The following is a 21,288-nucleotide window of genomic DNA, read 5'->3' on the forward strand; positions in this document are numbered from 1 at the left end:
GTTTCAACACATCAACAACTTGTTGATTTCTTTACTAAGCCTCTGGCTATTTCAGCCTTCTTAAGTTTTCTCAACAAGATGGGTATACATAACATATATACTCCATCTTGAGGGGGGGATAATAAGATGAGAAATCAGTCTGCATCTACTCAGCAAATTTCAGGACTTATTTGAGCTGTTTTTCAGTTAAGAAAGTTGTTACAGAAATGTGAACTGATTCAGTTAAAGTTAACATATTCTGTTAGTTTATTCTTCATTTTATATCCGTTATATGTATAGCCTATAGGGAAATAACACATGTCATGGATATGTGTATAAATACTGTAAACAGAGCCACTTTATCGATTAATGAGAATTTATTCATTTTTCCTCTTTATCAATCTTCTTCTTCTACAATCTCCTTCTTCTTCAAAGTTTACAGAAATCTTATACTTCAAAATTTACAGAAACTTAATAATACACGCACGTGAACAAGTTTACGGTAGAAATTTTCTGAATAAAATTGATTAAGTACAGAAACCACGGAAAGGGTTTCGCCTAAACTTTATATTTTGAAAGTGTTGCCACTTCATTGAACCCACAGCCCTAATGTTAATCATTTCCTTCCTTTTTCTTTTCATTTGTTTTCTTTTAATATTCTTGTTGAAAATCAGACTATCTTTGGTATCCTAAATATCCAAGAAATCAGCAGGCAATCAAGGATTGATTTGGTCTTCCTAATCTTTAAGGAACAAAATCAAGGCCTTTATTGTCTATTGTGTTTCCTTATTTTCTTATTTCCAGTTATGTTACTGATTTGTCTCCTAGATTGTTGGGATATGTTCTGACCAGAATATGACTATATATTCTGGGTCTTTTCTTGTATTTCAATATATCAAATAATAAGATTCAAAGCAGTGTTTAAAGGTTTTCTTCTCCGGTATTCTTTCTTTCATGGTATCAAAGCCAGGATACCGTTGAGAGGAGAACACCATGGCCAATAGCTTTAAGCAGGCCTTGACAGGGTTAAGCAAGGACAGAAAAGAGGAAGCTTCTACTGAATCTTCCTCTATACCGGGCCTTACAATTAACCCCACTGCTTCTTTTGATAACTCTTCCCTTCAAATCACTCCCTACAAACTAAATGGAAAAAACTATCTTCAATGGTCACGGTCTGTCCAGATGGTTATTCGAGGGAGAGGAAAAATTGGGTTTCTTGATGGCTCAACAAAGAAGCCAGATTCAACTGACCCTATGTACACTGTGTGGGACACTCAAAATGCTTTGGTGATGTCCTGGCTCATCAACTCTATGGAAGAACATATTGGATCATTATATCTCGTTCACTCCACGGCCAAAGTCATTTGGGACAAGGTGAAATTTGCATATTCTGATCTGGATAATTCAGCACAGTTATGCGAATTAAGAGAAAAAGCTAGGGATCTCAAACAAGGAAGTACGGATGTCACAGAGTACTACACCACCCTTACCAAGTTATGGCAGGAGCTGGATCTGTTTGAACCAAATGATTGGTGCGGTGAGTGTGCAGAAAAATATGTGAAACTTATAGAAAAAACCCGTACCTATGACTTCCTTGCAGGGCTGAATAAGGATCTAGACGAGGTTCGTGGTAGAATGATTGGAATCCGGCCTCTACCTCAGATTGAAGAGGTCTTTGCTGAAGTTCGAAGGGAGGAAAGTAGGCGAAAGATTATGCTTGGTGATCCTAGAAGTATTGTGCAAACAGAGGCATCTGCACTGGTCTCAAAAAGCCACGAGCAGAACAGAAGATCAGAATTTTATAATGAACCAAGACGCACAAAAAAGGGTAATCTTTGGTGTGATTTCTGTAAAAAGACTACTCACACGAGAGACATATGCTGGAAATTACATGGGAAACCTCCCTATCAGAACAACCGCGAATATCAAAGGCAACCTGGACAATTTCAAAAGGAGACCACTGCCTATCAATCTAATACGGAGCGTGCTGAACAAAAATCAGGTGAACATCTAGGCAACATCAACCTCAACAAAGAGCAACTTGAGTGCCTTTACAAGCTACTCGCTCATGAGAAAGTAACTGGTACTTCTTTAATTGCCCAACAAGGTAATTTTCTTTCAGCCCTAAATTGCACAAAAGAAGTTAACAAATCATGGATTGTTGACTCTGGGGCTTCAGATCATATGACAGGTTGTGCTCAATTATTTTCCTCATATATTCCAAATTATAGTCACACTAAAGTAAGGATTGCTGATGGGTCCTTGTCTCAAATTGCTGGAATTGGAACTGTTAAAATTAACTCACTTGTTCTTAAGTCTGTATTACATGTTCCAAATTTATCTTGTAATCTACTATCTGTGAGCAAAATTTCTAAAGATTGTGGTTGTAGAGTGGTATTCTCAGAGAACCATTGTGAATTTCAGGACCGACGTTCGGGGAAGAGGATTGGCAATGCTAGGGAGTATGAGGGGCTATATTACTTGGACGAAGGAACCGACGAGATCAAACAAGTTCATACTGTATGTTGGGAACCTTCCTCAAGACAAAATCAAGTAATGTTGTGGCATTTTAGGTTAGGACATCCTAGTTTTGCATATTTAAAACATCTGTTTCCTTCTTTGTTTAAGAATAATGACGTTTTTCAATGTGAAATATGCCCATTAGCTAAACATCAAAGATCTGTGTTTAAACCAAAACCTTATAAAGCTACTAGACCTTTTGCTATGATTCATAGTGATGTTTGGGGACCCTCACGGTCTCATAATATTTATTCAAAGCGTTGGTTTATATCCTTCATCGATGATCATACTCGTGTTTGTTGGTTATACTTGCTCAAAGACAAATCTGATGTTGAACAAACTTTCATAAACTTTCACAACATGGTTAAAACTCAGTATTCTACAAATATCCAAATTTTACACACTGATAATGGTAGAGAGTATTTTAACCAGATCTTAGGAGGATATTTCAAAACAAATGGAATTGTTCATCAAAGTTCTTGCACCAACACACCTCAGCAAAATGGCCTTGCTGAAAGAAAAAATAAACACCTTTTGGAAGTTGCTAGGTCTATCATGTTTGCAACTAATACTCCTAAACATTTTTGGGGAGATGTCGTTCTCACTGCTTGCTACCTTATAAATAGAATGCCCACAAAGGTTCTTCAATTTCAAACTCCACTAAATGTCCTTTCTAAATCTTTTCCTAAGAATCGGACTATTAGTAGTCTTCCTCTAAAAGTGTTTGGATGTACTGTGTTTGCTCATAACCATGAACCTAATCGAAATAAACTTGATCCAAAATCTTTCAAATGCATTTTTCTTGGATACGCTGCAAATCAAAGAGGGTACAAATGTTATTTTCCAGAAAAAAAAAATTATTTGTGACCATGGATCTCACTTTTTTTGAAAATACTCCATTCTTTCCCACAAATTCCCTTCAGGGGGAAAATAACAATGAAGGAAATTTTTGGCATTTTTCTACTGAAATCCTCAATTCCACCACTTCCCCTAGCATGTCTATGCTGGAATCTAATACTTCACCCTCGCACTCTAAGGATATCAGTTTGCCAACAATAGAAAATTTTGATGTAAATGATGCAAGTGACTTGCAAAGAAAGGTTTCAAATATGACAGATAATCAAGAGAAAAATGAGGTGCCTGATCTAGATAACCAGCAACACAAATTCCAACCGAATACAGAACTTCGTGTTTACTCTCGTCGGATTAATCAACAAACTCCTCTTACTCTCGAGACTTGTCATGAATCCAACCCGGACTCAGGTAATTCTCTTATTCTTTCTCCTGAGGACAATTCTAATGATCAGCCTATTGCTTTAAGGAAAGGTGTTCGGTCTTGTACTCAGCATTCTATAGCCAATTTTGTTCAGTATGACCATTTATCCTCTTCCATGAAAGCTTTAGTATCAAACCTTGATGATACAGAAATTCCCAAAACTATTGAAGAAGCCTTTCAACAACCTGAGTGGAAAAGGGCTGTAGAGGAAGAAATGCAAGCTTTGAAAAGAAATGAGACTTGGGAAGTGGTTAAAAGACCCAGAGATGCTGTTCCAGTAGGTTGTAAATGGGTATTCACAGTGAAGTATAAATCTGACGGGTCCATTGAAAGACACAAGGCACGTTTGGTAGCTAAAGGGTTTACTCAGACATACGGGATAGATTATCAGGAGACATTTGCCCCTGTTGCAAAGCTCAATACAATTCGAGTCCTTCTCTCTCTTGCAGCAAATCTCGAGTGGCCGCTCCATCAACTTGACATTAAGAATGCATTTCTCAATGGCGACTTGACTGAAGAAGTCTATATGGAACTCCCTCCAGGTTTTATGAGTAAAGAACAGACAGGGCAGGTGTGTAAGTTAAAAAAATCTCTCTACGGACTAAAACAGTCGCCAAGAGCATGGTTTGAAAGGTTCACAAAGGTTGTCCGCCAACAAGGTTATACGCAGGCTCACAGTGACCACACGCTATTCTACAAACATGAAGGTGGCAAATCAACTATACTTATTGTATACGTTGATGATATTATCTTAACAGGTGATAATATTCCAGAAATGAATATTTTGAAAAGAAAGCTTGCACATGAATTTGAGATCAAAGATTTGGGTATGCTAAGATACTTTTTGGGTATGGAGATTGCTCGAAATAGATCTGGTATCTCTGTATCTCAGAGAAAATATATCCTAGATCTACTGAAGGAGACTGGGTTACTTGGATGCAAGCCTGTTGATACTCCAACTGATCCGAACATCAAACTTGGAGATCAAAATTCAAGTACACCTGTAGACAAGGGTAGATATCAGCGTCTTGTTGGAAAACTCATTTATTTAGCTCACACAAGACCTGATATAGCTTTCGCCGTCAGTATGGTTAGCCAGTTTATGCATGCTCCTTATGAAGAACACCAAAATGCAGTCACTCGAATATTGAAGTATCTAAAAGGAAGTCCGGGAAAAGGATTGTTCTTTAAGAAGGGAGAGTCTCGTGAAATTGAAGCATATACTGATGCGGATTGGGCTGGTTCAATGGTTGATAGGAGATCTACATCTGGTTATTGTTGCTATGTTTGGGGAAACTTGGTGACATGGAGAAGCAAAAAACAGAATGTAGTAGCTAGAAGCAGCGCTGAGGCAGAATTTAGATCCTTGGCAAATGGAGTTAGTGAGTTAATTTGGCTAAAGCTACTTCTTGAAGAACTTCAGGTTACAATAAAAGGACCTATGAGATTGTACAGTGACAATAAAGCTGCCATCAGCATAGCTCATAATCCCGTGCATCATGATCGTACCAAACATGTAGAGGTTGATCGGCATTTTATCAAAGAGAAGATAGAAGATGGGACTATTTGCATTCCTCATGTAGCTTCAGCCGATCAGACAGCCGACATTCTAACTAAAGGATTGCCCAAATCTCTGTTTGAAAAAATGATGTACAAGCTAGGATTGTTTGATGTATACAATCTAGCTTGAGGGGGAATGTTGAAAATCAGACTATCTTTGGTATCCTAAATATCCAAGAAATCAGCAGGCAATCAAGGATTGATTTGGTCTTCCTAATCTTTAAGGAACAAAATCAAGGCCTTTATTGTCTATTGTGTTTCCTTATTTTCTTATTTCCAGTTATGTTACTGATTTGTCTCCTAGATTGTTGGGATATGTTCTGACCAGAATATGACTATATATTCTGGGTCTTTTCTTGTATTTCAATATATCAAATAATAAGATTCAAAGCAGTGTTTAAAGGTTTTCTTCTCCGGTATTCTTTCTTTCAATTCTTATATTTATATATAAAATATTTATTTATTCCTTTTTATATATATATAAATTTTAAAAATAATGTTAAATAAATTCATAAATTATACCTGTTTTTTTAATTTAATTACAAACTTTAACAACGTCTCAATTGTATATAAGAAATTTCATTTTTTTCTCAATTCGGTGCTTATTCTAACATGACACTTATTCATTAATATGATTTTGCTGAGGTGAACATCATTTTATGCAGCCACGTCATCATATTATAACCTTATGTATCGTATTAAGAAAAAAATGAAACTTTGTATGTATAATTAAGACGTTTTAAAGTTTGATTAAATTGAGAAAAAACAAGTATAGCTTGTGAATTTTTATAATATTATTCCTAAAATTTTATTATATCTATATTTATTCTCACATATATTTCATTTAATAAATTAATTATTCTATCAATATACGCTCCATCATATAATATTTACACGCGTTTTTCTATAACCTTCTCGATTTGAAACAGACGTGTAACTGCTCACAATAATTCTAACTCCAATTAATAATTTAATCTCGTATAACATCAAAAACGTCACGTATTTCGTCGAACTTTCTACAGTACATATATCACATGTCATATTCTTATGTCCTAAGTTGCAAAGAAACTGAAACGGAAACGGCGAAACAGATTTTTTCAAAATGTAGGAAACGGAATCGTGGGGGAAACGTGTAAATTGTAAAAATATAGATGTATATTTATAAATATATAAAGTTATAAAAATATTTAATATATATATATATATATATATATATATATGTATATACTAATTTTTTTTACAAAAATTTATTTTCATATAAATAAACTATTATAACAATTAATAAGATAAATTATTTGAATTTATAACAAATATGGCATATCTACAAATTCTATAATTATAAAGTCTATAATTTGAATATATAACAAATATAACATATCAATAAATTATATAATTAAAAAGTCTATGAGTGATTGATTAGTTCCTTTTATTTATAGTAATCTTTTTAAAGTTTTTTTTAACTATTTAAGATTTTTTTTTTCTATATTGGAAATGGGTTTCCTTTTAGATTACGAGTTTCCAACTTTTACTATTTACAGAAACGGGCCTGAAACGTTTTCGAAGAGTTTTTGAGAGTTTCCGAAACGGAAACGTTTCCAAAACGGAAAAACTTGTCCATGTAGGTTTCTGTGCATCCTAGCTTATGTCACAATAGCGGGGGTTATTACATGATCAAAATTCAAATGACAGGCGAATCGCTAAATCGACATATTTGGAGGGAGATCAGTCACAAACCTCTATATCAAGGCTCCCCAAGTGAGCTAAGCAAACTCTACGTATCTCCTGAATCCATAACTCACTAAACTCATAGATAGGCTATCAGCAAATGATTGTGATTAGAATAGAAATCATTGTATATAAATTCCAAAATTAAAGATACATCAAGGATTATAATTAGGATCATCTAATAGATTTGTAATTATTTTTAAAATTAAATTAGTAATTTTTATTATATGGTTAAGTGATTAGACTAGAAATCATCATATAATATTAGTTTGCATTTTTATATTCTAATAAATAAAATTTTCCTACAACCATTGACATCACACTTGTTAATTGGCCTATTTCAATATATTTAATATATTTATAAAATTATAACTTTAATTCCTATATTTTATTGAAAGTTATATTTTAATTATTTAGAATAATTTTATTTTATTTTTTTCCCAAATAATATTCCTAAAACTATAATTCTTATTAATATTTTATCATGAATGAAAATTAACTCATATAGTTATAATAATATAGTCTAAATTTTAATTTACTATTGCAACAATTATCTAAAATTATTTAATTGTAACTTATCATAATTTTAAAAAATAAAAATGGATGAAATATATGTTTATCTAAAATAATATATTATTTTAAAAAAAGTTATAATAAAAATTTTGGTAGATGAACTTATAAAAAAATTATTTTTAATTAACTAATTTAATAATTTTTGTTAATTTCATTCCAACTATCATTTTATTATATGTAACACTACCGTCTAAAAGAAATTAAAATATAGATAAAAATTATCAATCAGAAATAATACTGTTCAGTTTGCAATTTTAGAAGTCATAAATTATGTGGACATGTTTTATAAAATATAGGAACTAAAAATGTATCTTTGTAGAAATATTAAATATATTTAAAGAGGCCAATCAATAAATGACATGTCAATGGTTGTAGGAGTTTCCTGCAACCAAGGTTGTAGGAAAATTTTATTCTATTCTGAGTATACATTTGAATTTATTTTTTAGTTAAATACATTATAACTTATTTATTTTTAGAGTATTTAATTTTATAATAATATAATTTTTAAATAATAATATAATAGGTGTATAAATAAATCTCTACTATTATTTAAAAATTATTTTATCTCGAATAGATCTTCAAAATTTTAAAAATGATTTAATAATATTCCTATGAGATAGATCATTATCATTTTTTATAAATTAAAAAAATCTAAAATTCATAAATGAAGATGAACTTAATAAAATAAAAATAATAGAATAAATAGTAAATTTTAAATTTTAAAAAGAGTTCATTTCTCAAGATAAATATTAGACCTATATTTATGAGAAAATTACCCCTGTTACGCCATTTTAATTAATCTTTTTAAGATTACCTGCTCAAAAACTTTATTAGCAAGCGTGCTCTTTTTTGACTATTTTCTTTCAAAATTACGCTTTTTTTTCAAATGGTTATATGAGTATGCTTTTGTTTGTTTGCTAGAATAATTATGCAATTATTAGATTCATTATGTCCATTTCATCTTAATTTTGCCAAATCAATACAATTAATTTGTACTTATTTCTTTTATAGACTAACTTATTTATTAATTATAAATATTATTATTTCTATCAACTCAATAATATCATTTTTTTGTTTATTAGTAATTCTTTTATTTTTTTATTCAACCTTATTCATTTGATTTTTTTTTTCATATTTATTTCATAATTTTAATTTTTATATTTTTATTTATTTATTTCTAATTAACATAATAAATCTTAAAATAAATCCATTTTTCATAAGTTTAAATTAAATAAATTATTATATGATTAATGTTAGTTATCAAATTTTACCATTGTATATGATTAATATATTTAATATTTTTTTATTTAATTTGTTTTATTTGGACACTTTGTTATTTAATTTTAAACATTTATTTTTAATAATTAAAAACATATTTTTTTACTTTTTCTTAATTTAGACACTTATCTTTTATAGTCAAATCTTATTATTTGCACTTTTAGTTTTTTTTTTATAACTTAGACCATAAATCCTCATTAAAACGGATGTAAAATGGAAATAAAATCTAAGAAGTAAAAAGAGCAATTAAAAAGCAAATAATGAGTCACTAATAATCAACCACTAAGCTATCAATAATCAATCAGAAAACAAGCTATCAAAGAGCAACTAATGAGCAACCAAAAATCAACCAGTAATTCACTAATAATCAACCAAAAAACAACTGAAAGCGATACAAAAATTTAAAAAAAATCATTTTTTGTAAGTAGCAGATGGTTTTTTTTCTCAATTGTGTCACTTAAATAATATAATTCAATTGCCTTTTGATTTTTTATATTTAACTTTCTTTGCTAACTCACAATTGGATATCATTCTCTTCTTATTTTATTTGATTTATCAACACCTATAAATCATGTTTAAAGATTAAATTTTCTTAAATTTTAATGTGAAGAATGTCACAAAAGACAATTTCAGAAATTAAAATTAAACTTAATAATAAAATATGAAGATAATTGTTTAGTAACATGACCCAACTAGTTATAACAGACTAAGATTAATGTATTATTATCATTGATAATAGGTCTAATGGTAAAAAAACCAAACCTTTACGACTTGTTGCAATTATATCCAAACTTTTTAATTTTTGCAATAATATCCAAATTGCATTTTTTGTAGCAATAATAGTCAAATTGATGGCTAAACTTGTTGTTTTCAATTAAGATATTAGGCTATTATTACGTTTTGATGTATAATAATATAGTAAAAGTCCCAAAAAATGGCAAAAAACTCAAAAAAAAAAATCACATAAAAAGTGCAATTTGGATATTATTGTAAAAAATTAAAAGGTTTGGATATAATTGTAACAAATCGTAAAGATTGAGTTTTTTTTTTGCCATTGAGCCTTGATAATATATAAGCTTTATATAATTAGTGTAGTTTAGGGAAAAGGTAGCTATTGTTTAGTCAAATCATGGAATTTAATATAAAAAGTAAAAAAAAAGCTGAGAAATACTAAATAATATGAGTTTTACATTTAAAGGTGAAATTTATCACATGTAAAAAATAGAAATTTAATAAAATGTTCATTTAAAATAAAAGACTATGTAACTTAAACATTAAGAACAAAATATTAAACCTCAAAAGTAAATTTATAAAATATAAATGTAAAAATTTAGAAATTAATGGAAAGGGATTAAATCTTTTCATTTGAAATTATTGTACTTCTTTTTAAAATTGATTTATGAAAAATAAATAAATAACATAATCTTTTTAGTTTGTAAAAAATAATTTTGATTTAAAAAAGTAACAGGTAAAATAAAGAAGAAGAGGGAAGAAAGATGTGAAGGGAAGAGGACGAAAGAAGATAGCCAGATGCTTTAACTAATTTTGATGTATAATTGCTATTTTGTTTTTTTAAAAAGCGTATTGATGAAAAAGAAACAATGTAAGCGTATAAACATATACAATAAGGTGAAAAGGAGTATATTTGTAAGAAGCCCTATATTTATAGGTAGAGCTGGCTATGAGCGGGTCAGCTCGTGAACTGGCCCATTCAAAGCCGGTCTAGAACCAGTTAAAATTGGACCGGACCAAAATCAGTCTAGAATTGTAAAAAGACCGGTTTTAAGCAGGTTTTAAATTTATTGAATCGTGAATCGGTGGTTTAAGGGTCGAACTCGTCGATAAAAAGTTAACTAAAAAAGTATTTATAATTTGTTTTATTTTATTATTTTCTTGCAATATTATCTTCACGTGTTATTTTATTTATAAATTATACTTTTAAAAATTAAAATTTAATTTTACTTCAATTTTTTTGAACCATCTAGAATCCGGAATTGGAACCGAAATCGGAACTGTCAAGGAACCGTCACTTAGACGGTTCTGGGCCGGTTCCATATTTTCTTGAACCGTGACCCGGCGGTTCCGAACCAAAACCGCCGGATTATAAACCGTAGCCACCTCTATTTATAGGTGTGCAAACCCACTGAAACTGAATAATCATATCGAACAGTCGAATTTAGTTTGGTTCTGTTTGATATAATAATAAAAGTTCGCAAGTTCGGTTTAATTTGGTTTAAATAAATATTTTTAGCAAGGTTTAGAAATAATTGAACATAATTTAGAAACCGATCGTTTTGATTCGATTTGAAAATTTTACTTTCTTAAAATTTCAATTCAATTAGATTTTGGTCTAATTCGATTCGGTTTGTACAGAATCACGCCCAAAGGTGTGATTGCTCCTTTTGTTGGACCGGAACTATATCCGGTCCAAACTCGGTTCAAGGATTCACTACACACTACGACTTCATCCAATATCTGAGTTAAAAAATAAAAATTAAATTCTTCGTCTTCCTTTTAATTCAGAGAGATTAAACTGTATAGTATAGGTTACAGATTCTGAATCAGAATCGGCGTTTATTTTTGGTTTAGGTTAAAAAAATTGAAAAACTATGTCAGGTATTCACCGATCTTCTAGCGCGCCGTTAAAGAACGGCGTTCTCCCTCCGCCGGAGCTCCTCGACGATCTTTGCAGGTCCCTATATTTTCTCCACAATTCGTAAATTTTTCTTTGATATGTTATCGAAGTATACAATGTGATAGTTATTTTTATTGAAGGATTCATAGAGGTAAACGAAATAATTGTGTAATTTGTAGTTTTTGTTAAGTTGCATAATAATTAAATGTTTGTTAAAATGAAAATTTAGAATGCACAATTTTGTTTGGTTAGTGAGACCATTTATATGTGTTCGAGTGAATTGCTAGGTTTTTGCGCTTATACTTCATACAATCAACGTGTCCAGTTTCGGATATAAAACTTCATCTTTTACCTAGGAAACCTTAAAGTAATACTGTTTTAAGGTGTCCTTGTCCGAGTATCCCGTTTCCCCGTATCTGTGCTATGTATTGATTAATGCAAAAAGGATTGCTTCTTGCATGTGATACTAACACTATGTTACCTTCAAGGAATTTAATTGTATTACATGTTGGAATTTATTTCTTTGTTTTAATTTTGTATAGTTGCTTTCTAGCAAAGGTACCAATAGGAATTGAGAATTATCAGAAAAATGTAGGATTTGTTGAAAACAAGTTGAAACACAAATCTAATTTCTCACTTTTATGAATGCGTTTATATGTGCGCTTTATAAATACTCAAGTAGTGTGACTGATGCATATACATGACCATTTGGCACACCCATTAATACGATTAAGTGTTGCTTCTCGTTGATGTATTTGGCGTTTCTTGAAGTGATTGGATTGGATGTAGTATTATAGGGCTATCAGAACTCAGGAATCATTCGTTGTTGGGATTTATGGATATATGATTACAAAAATTTGTTCTCTTGTTTATCTCATTTCTCTCTTTCTTTTCCCCAATTTGAGAACCATCTTTGTATTTTTACTTGTTAAAGTTTGTATCTGAATCTTTTGTTAATAATTTGATGCAGTCGGTTTGTTTTGAATGTGCCGAAGGAAGATCAACAATCATTTGAGAGAATTCTATTCCTTGTGGAGTATGCACACTGGTTCTATGAGGACAATTCAGTTGAAAATAATCCTTCTCTCAAGTCATTGAATCTTAAGGAATTCACTTCTCTAAGTATCCTTTTTAGTGTCCGCCTTGATTTGCATCCTTTAATATTGGGAATACATGATTATTTGCTAATTCTGTTAACTAATTGTTGATGTGCTATTTGGCTGACTGGCTTTTAATCGTGTTTACTATTATTTTTTTGACTTTGTGATATAAAAAGCCATATGCTAGCTGGGTTTTCTTTTTAATAGTATAAATCTCATCCATCTACGGACTTTAAATATTAATTGGCATTTCATTTCTCTTAAGTTGCTATATGTTCATGTGTTTTATTTTTGTGGCATTTATTTTATCATTTTATTCTGTTTCCTTGATATACTGCAGTGTTTAATAGCTGTGATGTTTTGAGACCCTATGTTGCTCACATAGATGACATATTTAAGGACTTCACTTCTTACAAGGTTCGAGTTCCTGTAACTGGGGCAATAATTCTGGATGAAACCTATGAGAGGGTGAGGCTTCCTATTATGAAATCTTATAGAAAATGCTAGCATCTCATGATTCTCATTTAATGACAGAAGTTCTTATTAGTAATGTTCTGATTTCAATTTCCATCAGCTAGTACCTTCTTTTATTTATTGTTCTGGGAATTCCAACAGTAGCATGAAAGTTGTATCATTTTCATTAATTTCTTTTTTGTATGTTCCAGCTATCAGCTGTCATGCTATCAATTATCATCTTGAAAAAATAAGTTAGAGAAAAGTATTTTAATTTTTTGCTTTGGTAACATTTTTTTACTTATTGGCTGCAGCCTAATTTTATCTGTCTCTCCCGGAAAATGGATATCTCCAGAAAAGATTTTAAGTTCTAGTTTGCAGTTGTTGTTAATAGTTACTAATTGATAATACTGGTTAATTGTTTGGTGATTTATTAGCAAATATTATTATCAAATAACTTTTCATCATTGCTAATCTGCCAACAAATTTAAATGATAAATTATTTGCTCACATGAAGCGTCTTCTATATAAGAGATTAAGCTTGTAATAAACTTGTCTTAGAAGGATATTAGTTGTACTGTGGATGAAAAAGATTTGTGATAGCTGACCGGAAACGGAAAAGAAGCACCAAGGTTGAGGTGACATATCAATAGATCTCGGGACTCTCCCAAAGACTAACAGCTCTAAATATTCATTTGCTAGTCAGATGAAACTGTGACTTACTTTTACCAATGTGGGGCACTGGCACAGATGGGAGCATCATATTGGCTTTATTTCATGAGTACTTTTATGTGCTTTTTCACTTGGCATGTCTACAGCTTACAGTTTTGGCCTGGTATTAGCATAGCAGATCCTTCATGTTGATCTGTTTACTGAACTATTTCTCAGCTGTGTATAGATCCTTCATCCTGGATCTTCTTTAGAAAGGGATGTATATTAGCATAGCAGATCCTTTTTGTTGATCTGTTTACTGAACTATTTCTCAGCTGTTTATCCTTCATCCTGGATCTTCTGTAGAAAGGGATGTAATGGCCAGTAAGGCCTTCTGTTTTTGAGTAGCTAATGGAATCTAATTTGAACTTACCATACTTTTCAGATATATGTAATGTTGAAGTAAAACATTTTATGCCTTTTAAGTATTTTCTTACTTTAGTGGTGTGATTGGCAGTGCTTGCTAGTAAAGGGATGGAAAGGCACAAGCTGGAGTTTTCCACGGGGAAAAAAGAACAAAGATGAGGAAGACCATGCATGTGCCATCCGAGAAGTAAGCTTGTTTTTTGCATGATTGTTTTTGTATAATGCTTCATTCATAGTTGTTAAAAGTGCGCCTGAGGCGCGCTAAGGCGCTAGAATAGCGCATAGCGCAGGTGGTGCGCATCATAAACACCCGAGGCAAGATCTGGGTCGGACATGGAGATGTGCAATCGGACTCTTCAAAATAAAAAAACCAGATGAAAGATCAGGTGATGGAAGAAGAAGAAGTGAAACCAGTGACGGCGGCTCTGTCTAGGGTTAATAATGTTAGGGAAAAGACTAAAGGCTCTTAATATCTTAATGGGCCTCTTTTGACAGCCCAAAACCAACAAAAAAAGTCATTTAAAGGCCTTATTCTTTAATAAATGGCTTTTTATACTATTATAGATAGTTAACTTATAAAATGGCCCTTCACTTTAGTAAGAAGGGCAAATTTAGCTTTAAAACTATAAATTAAACATATATTAAATCCTCTAAAATAAATAAGGCTTATCTAATCATCCATATATTTAATTTTGGGGACAATTATTGTGTGTGTCATAGGTATTTTAATGTTTTTTTACATATATGCGCCGACCTTCACTCGGGCGTGCGCTTTTTTTGCGCCTTGCGCTTAAAGCGATATGGGACCCTTTGTGCTTCAAGTGCGCTTTGCGCTTTAACAACTATGGCTTCATTTAGTTATCTCTTAGGATTTTTATCATATTCGCATGTTGGATATTAATTTGATGAGCACTTAAACCAAATGGCAAGTGATAACCAATTTTTTCTTTGTAGTCAAATAACAATTCCACCCAATAGCTCAAACTGTTGGGTACACCCTGGCACGCAAATTTTCATTGCATTTAAAGTGTGAACAAACAAGCACACATGCCCACCTCACCTTGTTTGTAACCAAATGAGGGTTTTCAAGGATCAAACTCTAGACCTTTCAATCATAGACTTTGATACCATGTCAAATAATTAATTTGCCCAATAGTTTTATCATCATAGTACTTACAATCAAACTATATTAGGGTTAAGGTTTTAGATGTTGCCAATGACTATCTGCCGAGTGTTTTAAGAATCCATGAATACAGATAGGCAATCTATGTTATAGCAGTTAACGGCTTTGCAATGTATGTGATGTAATAATTTGGGACAAGGGATCTTGTTGACATGAGGATGAAAAGCTTAGTAATGGAATATGTGATGAGTATTTAGGTTTCCAAACCGCATTACATGAATTAAAGAAAAAATCTTTTCTCAATTTTAAGAGAGCTGAAGAAGGATAAAGTACAAGGATTGTCCTTCAAGGAGGAATTTTCTCTATTTAGTTTTTCATCTATACAGTGCAAACCATGCACTTACCCATCCTTCTAGGCTACTATACCTCTATCTCCATTGAAAAGGATCTCTGGCTATCCCATTCAAATGGTGGCTCACTCTTTGTCAAATATATTACTAGCCATATTAGAAGAAGTTCTTGTGTCATTTGGACCTTAAGCGATTTCAGTTTTTACAATTCCTTTAAGAACTGTTCTAGTTGTCCTTGTATTTGAGGTACAGATAAACAAAAGATTTTTTCTTGGATAAGCCACTTTATATTTATTCATTTGCATGTGCTTTGATGATAATTTGGAGGTTATTTATTGAAAATTTACTATTTTTTTTGTCCATAAAAATTAAGAAAAGTTTTGAATGGATAGAATTATGTTTCACTCTCGCTGTGTTTCTCTGTGTATCTGTCTGTCTCCACACCTAACTGTTTTCTGTGATATGCAGGTCCAGGAGGAAACTGGTTTTGATATTTCAAATCTTCTCAAAAATGATGAATACATTGAAGAGATATTTGGGCAGCAGAGGGTAAAACTTTATATAATTGCTGGCGTGAAGGATGACACTGCCTTTGCACCACTTACGAAAAAGGAGATTAGTGTATGTGACCGCTTGCTATATGGATTCATTGACTGCTTTTCTAAGTTCTTTGATTTAATATAGGCTAGAGATTCTATGCATAACTCCATAAAAATGGGGGCAAATTGGGTTTAAATCTTCTTTTGTGTGAATAATTGTTTCGAATTTTATATCTGCAGCTGAATATTGTTAAATTGACTCATTTTTTTCATTAAATTAGTTTATTTGATTTGATCATAAAATTCTAATTGGTTTAACATTTTATTAAGAGGATTTGCATTGTGTTGCTGTTGCTTCTCCCCTGGTAATATGTGTCAGTGTCCAAAAATACCATCCTGCTTGATCTTTTTAACCAAGAACATTTTCATTTGCAAGCCTAGCCAATTTGTTTCTGCCTTCATCCACTGCAGGATACTGTCAATGAGTTTTCTATCTCAGTCTACTAATGCATGTTTAACAATTGTGCAATGTTATTTTTATGCTTTCAGGAAATTTCATGGCATCGACTAGATGAATTACAGACAGCAAGTGATGATGTAATTTCTCGTGGGCTAACTGGCCTCAAGCTTTACATGGTTGCCCCTTTTTTGCAGTGAGTATTTAGATCATCTCAATAACGTAAGTATTTAACTAGATTTTCTATAGTTAGTTGGTTTTAAATCTACAATTATGCATGCAGCTCGTTGAAGTTGTGGATTTCTAAGCATCAGCCCCCTCAAGCTCCAAGACCTGATCTGCCTCTCAAAGGTTTCAGTCACTTGTATCCCTTGAGATCTGTTTATGCTTTCTTCATCACATTAGGTTTAGGTAAATATTGAGGGCGCTCAGGACGGAAGGGATACTGATAAATAATTACAAATCAATGACGAGAATAACCCTCGTAGCAGTAAAATGGCAACTAGAGCATCTTTCATGTCAAATCGTGTATGCTTCAGCCTATTTAAGATCTTGTCGGAAGAGTGCTTGAGGCCAGGAGTATATTTGGTGTTTTAATAAATCATAAAAATAGTAAAGCATCTTAGAAACATGTGAAATTGCATATGGGGTTTAAATTGAAAGTATTTATCTGATAACTTTTCAGTGACTGCCAGTGAGTGGCAAATCTTGAATTGGACAATCCTTCAGGTTCAGCCTATTGTAGGCTTTCAGTTGCACATCCACACTTTGGTCGTATAATTGGGCTTTGCGAACAGCATATGTGATGAATCTAATTTGTAATCTGTATCACTTTAATAATTTACAAGAGTCATCGATATGATTAGAATAATTTACAAGAGTCACGGATATGATTAGAATAATTTACAAGAGTCATGAATATGATTAGAATAATTTACAAGAGTCATGGATCTTTTTATAAAACTCTAGTTAAACTGCTGATTTTCTTGTCCACTTTTGAGATTTCTTTCTCATTTCTTCAAAAGGTGTGTGTGTGTGGAAAGCAAAGCACACTTCGATAGGGAGCAGCACACAAATAATGGAAGTCCGATCAACTAAGCCTGTAACCGATATTCATCCTCCTGATACAGGCCCGGGCAAAAGCTTCAGAAGTTTTAGATTTGATACTGCTGGAATCTTACAAGCTATGGAAGCTGGGTTTTCTCGCTGAAATTAAGAAATCTTCATTGTAAATGCTGCTTACATAGCTGGGTTAGTATTTCTCCTATGTGACTCACAAAGCATCGGTAGTCACCTTCTTATCAAGTTGCTATAACTGATGTTCATGAATCATTTCAGTATTCAAGGTTCGGTTTTAGTGTATATCCTGTACAGAAAACCTTTTGTGGCAGAGAGTGGTTTGTCAGGTTATCATTGTATATTACTCTGAAGTAAAGATCCCTTTGCCACTAAACGCCAAGCGACTTATTACTTCTGGTTGTGCTTTTGTCTCTGGGCCAAGATTCTTGACAATCTGTTTCGGGTACTACTTCTACCATCTGCATATATCCATTTCTTTGTTCTCTTGTGGTGCTATTTAATTCTCGAGTTGAAGTTGATTAATTTAGGAGAAAAAAATATTTAATATGAGAACAGAACTTATTCTATGTAGTTCTCTGTTCAGCTTTTACTGATCGGTTGTTTTAGCTACAAATTACTCTTTAATGTTATACTTTTCCGTCTTTTAGCAACTTAAATTACGAGCGGAATTCTGCATTCTCTAGTCACTTGCTAATCATAATTACTACTTTTGCCTACATTTTATAAGTTCAGTGTAGTACTTTTCGGTTGATTCCGCGTGCTTTTGTGCAAGTAATTTTGAAGGAAAGTAATGTGACATTTGGTAGTTTTCATCTTTTGATAGCCGGGTCACAGCCTCACATGCATGACAATATGTATTCTTTTATTTGTTTTCACTTTTGATTTGTGGGGTTGGGGAATCAGAGTAGTCCAGTATCAGCTTTTAATTTTCATAAACATAGTCATACACAGTTAGTGCTGCAACAACTGGTGCTTGTTTTCTCTCAAGTCATTTCGTTCGTGTCTTTTTCGGAAGGGAATCTGTAATTGTCTGATATTCTTCTGCTGCTTATTTAACTTTCTAGTCTTAATACAGCAGAAGAAATTGCGTATTTATCTTTATCAAATTTAAAAAAACTGCAAAGGTGTGGTACACATTGCAGTTTTTAAATATAAATGGTATTTTTGTATTTTATAATGTTAATTTTATATGATTTGCTAGTGTAAATATTTAGTTTGCTAGTGGAACACATTATGTCAATTTTATGAATTGCAACTTTATTCGAAAATAAAATAAAATGATTATAGATTTTGTATATGGTGTGATCATTTTTTTTTTAAAAGAGATGTACTTTTATTCTTGTGGTTTTCCATTGTTGAGACTGCAGATTTTGGATGTGTTTATTTTTGGGTTCCCACTTTCTTTTTGTGGTATTTTCTCCCTTTCTCTTGCATTTTTCCTTTTGGTGATCCTCTATTTGAGATTCATGATGTTGATTGTGTTTCAACTTATAATTCACCCTAAGGGACTGATTGGATCAATTTTAGTGTAGAATTCATTTTATTTTTAAATGAATTCGATTTGAAAATCATTTAAAAATGAATTTTTATGTTTGAATTTTAAATGAAATAAAATAAATTGAATATTGTATTTTGAATGTAAATTTAAATTTAAATTGTGAAATTCATTTGAACTAAACACATATGTTGTCGAAATTCAATTGAATTCAATAAAAATTATAAAATTCATTTGAATTAAACAGACTCTAAAAATGCATTGGTTGGTTTGGTTCAATATAGAATTGGTCACAATTGGCCAAATCAAAATATATCAAACATCCAAATTGAATGAAATTGCAATACAAATTCATTTGTTTATATGTAAGTGATTATCAATTGGTATATATTTATGTATTTATATAGTTTCAAAAAAAATGTATTTATATTAATTTTTAAGAATTGAGAATTATTTCAATAAATTTAATGTTCGCTTTATTTCAACCGAGTTGGAAATTGATCATTTGCAAGCTTACAAATCGAATCAATATATTTTTTAACGATGAATTATGTTTACAATTTTAATTTGATTTAGTTTGTATTGATTTGGTTTGTTGCACATCTCTAACCCACGCTACTTATATTACAAATGAATTTGAATATGATAGTTTAATTTATATTAAAATCTTTATTATCTAAATCAGGTTCCCACTCAGTATGATTTCAAGTTCAAATTATAAATCGGAGTAAATTTTTTATTGACCTCAAAATTTGAACAGAATCAAAGTGAAATGGCGCACAGTAAATATCAACTCAAGGTAGAAAATTGTAGCGGTCATACACTAACCGACAGTTACCGGCTGTCTTTGATTATCTTTTTACTTTTAGTACTATGTTTTTATTCGAACAAAAGGTCAATTCGGTCTATGAATTTGTGGTACGGGATTAAGTAATTTATTCCCAACCATTTTGATCAATTAAAAATAACTCTCAATTTTTAGATCAAAAGAACAATACTCTTAGTCTCTGAAACTTGTTCATATTATGTAATTTTATTTTAAATTAATCTAAACATAGATAGTTTATCTTTAATTTATCAAAATCGTTGAGTGAGTTATTTGATACGAATTACAAGTTCAAAAACGGGTTGATTTTTGTTCGTTTTAATCATCTTAAAGAATTTTTTAATTTCTCTTTTTGGCTCAAAGTAACATGCTTCTTAGGATTCAAATTGAAAACTGTCCCCACCTTGAAAGGAATTATATTGGTAGTAAATGATGTATAGATTTAGATAACGGCTCTCTTGAATATTCCTAAGTGGTCCAAATATTAATTGTTTCTCATTCATTAAATTAATTAGTATGAGTCATAGCCATGCATAGTGCAATAAAAAATCTTATTCAAAAAATTGCCCATTTGGCTTTTGTTTCTATCTTTTCTTGTTTGGATTTCAATCTCAATCTAATGTTACTATCTCTGATTCTCTGCCAATTTTGGTAGCTTGCTGGTTAAAATGACATTTATATTTCATCTTTTTGTTTGTTCAAATTGATAAATTTGTATTGAATAATTATACAACGCCACGGTTGCGCCACGTCATTCGTGCAACAAACCAATAAGACGTTAGGCATGTGCAAATGTTTAATGATAAAAAAAAAGAAATAAATAAAGATTCCCTATCGCAAATGTTTATTGGCTTGTTGTAAAAATGACGTGGCACATCCGTTGTGTGGGATAAACACTCGTTTGTATTTAGTGAAAACAAAGAATTTTTGTACTTTTCTAAAAAAATGAGAGTAAATTTTCATCAAGGTAATTATGTAGTAGGCTATATCTAGTTGAAATTTGTGTATTTTCTTTCATTAATCATTCATTTCTTCTTTTTACTGATTATATTTATATTCTTTAAAAAGACATTAATTATCAAGCAATTTTTTTTCCTGAAGTCATCAAATTCCATTAAATCTCGTTTGAAATAGTTATAATTATAAAAAAACTATAAAAAATTAAAAAATTAAATCCGATAACATGACATGAAACAAAAAATTTAAGCTAGCATACACTGTTTGATTCACATATCTATTTTT

The 21,288-nt window shown here is 31.3% G+C and overlaps 1 protein-coding gene across 1 annotated transcript; it reads left to right on the top strand.

The window, feature by feature from the left end:
- The first annotated feature begins 11,363 nt into the window (after positions 1–11,363).
- On the top strand, positions 11,364–18,411 carry LOC126661038 (mRNA-decapping enzyme subunit 2). Its single transcript, XM_050354791.2, has 8 exons — positions 11,364–11,603; positions 12,517–12,668; positions 12,987–13,114; positions 14,268–14,363; positions 16,118–16,270; positions 16,738–16,841; positions 16,929–16,996; positions 17,671–18,411. The coding sequence occupies exons 1-8, from the start codon at positions 11,521–11,523 to the stop codon at positions 17,853–17,855; spliced, it is 969 nt and encodes a 322-aa protein (XP_050210748.1). The 5' UTR covers positions 11,364–11,520; the 3' UTR covers positions 17,856–18,411.
- The last annotated feature ends 2,877 nt before the right edge of the window (positions 18,412–21,288 follow it).

Source organism: Mercurialis annua, linkage group LG8, assembly GCF_937616625.2.
Source record: "Mercurialis annua linkage group LG8, ddMerAnnu1.2, whole genome shotgun sequence".
NCBI classification, from domain to species: Eukaryota; Viridiplantae; Streptophyta; class Magnoliopsida; order Malpighiales; family Euphorbiaceae; genus Mercurialis; species Mercurialis annua.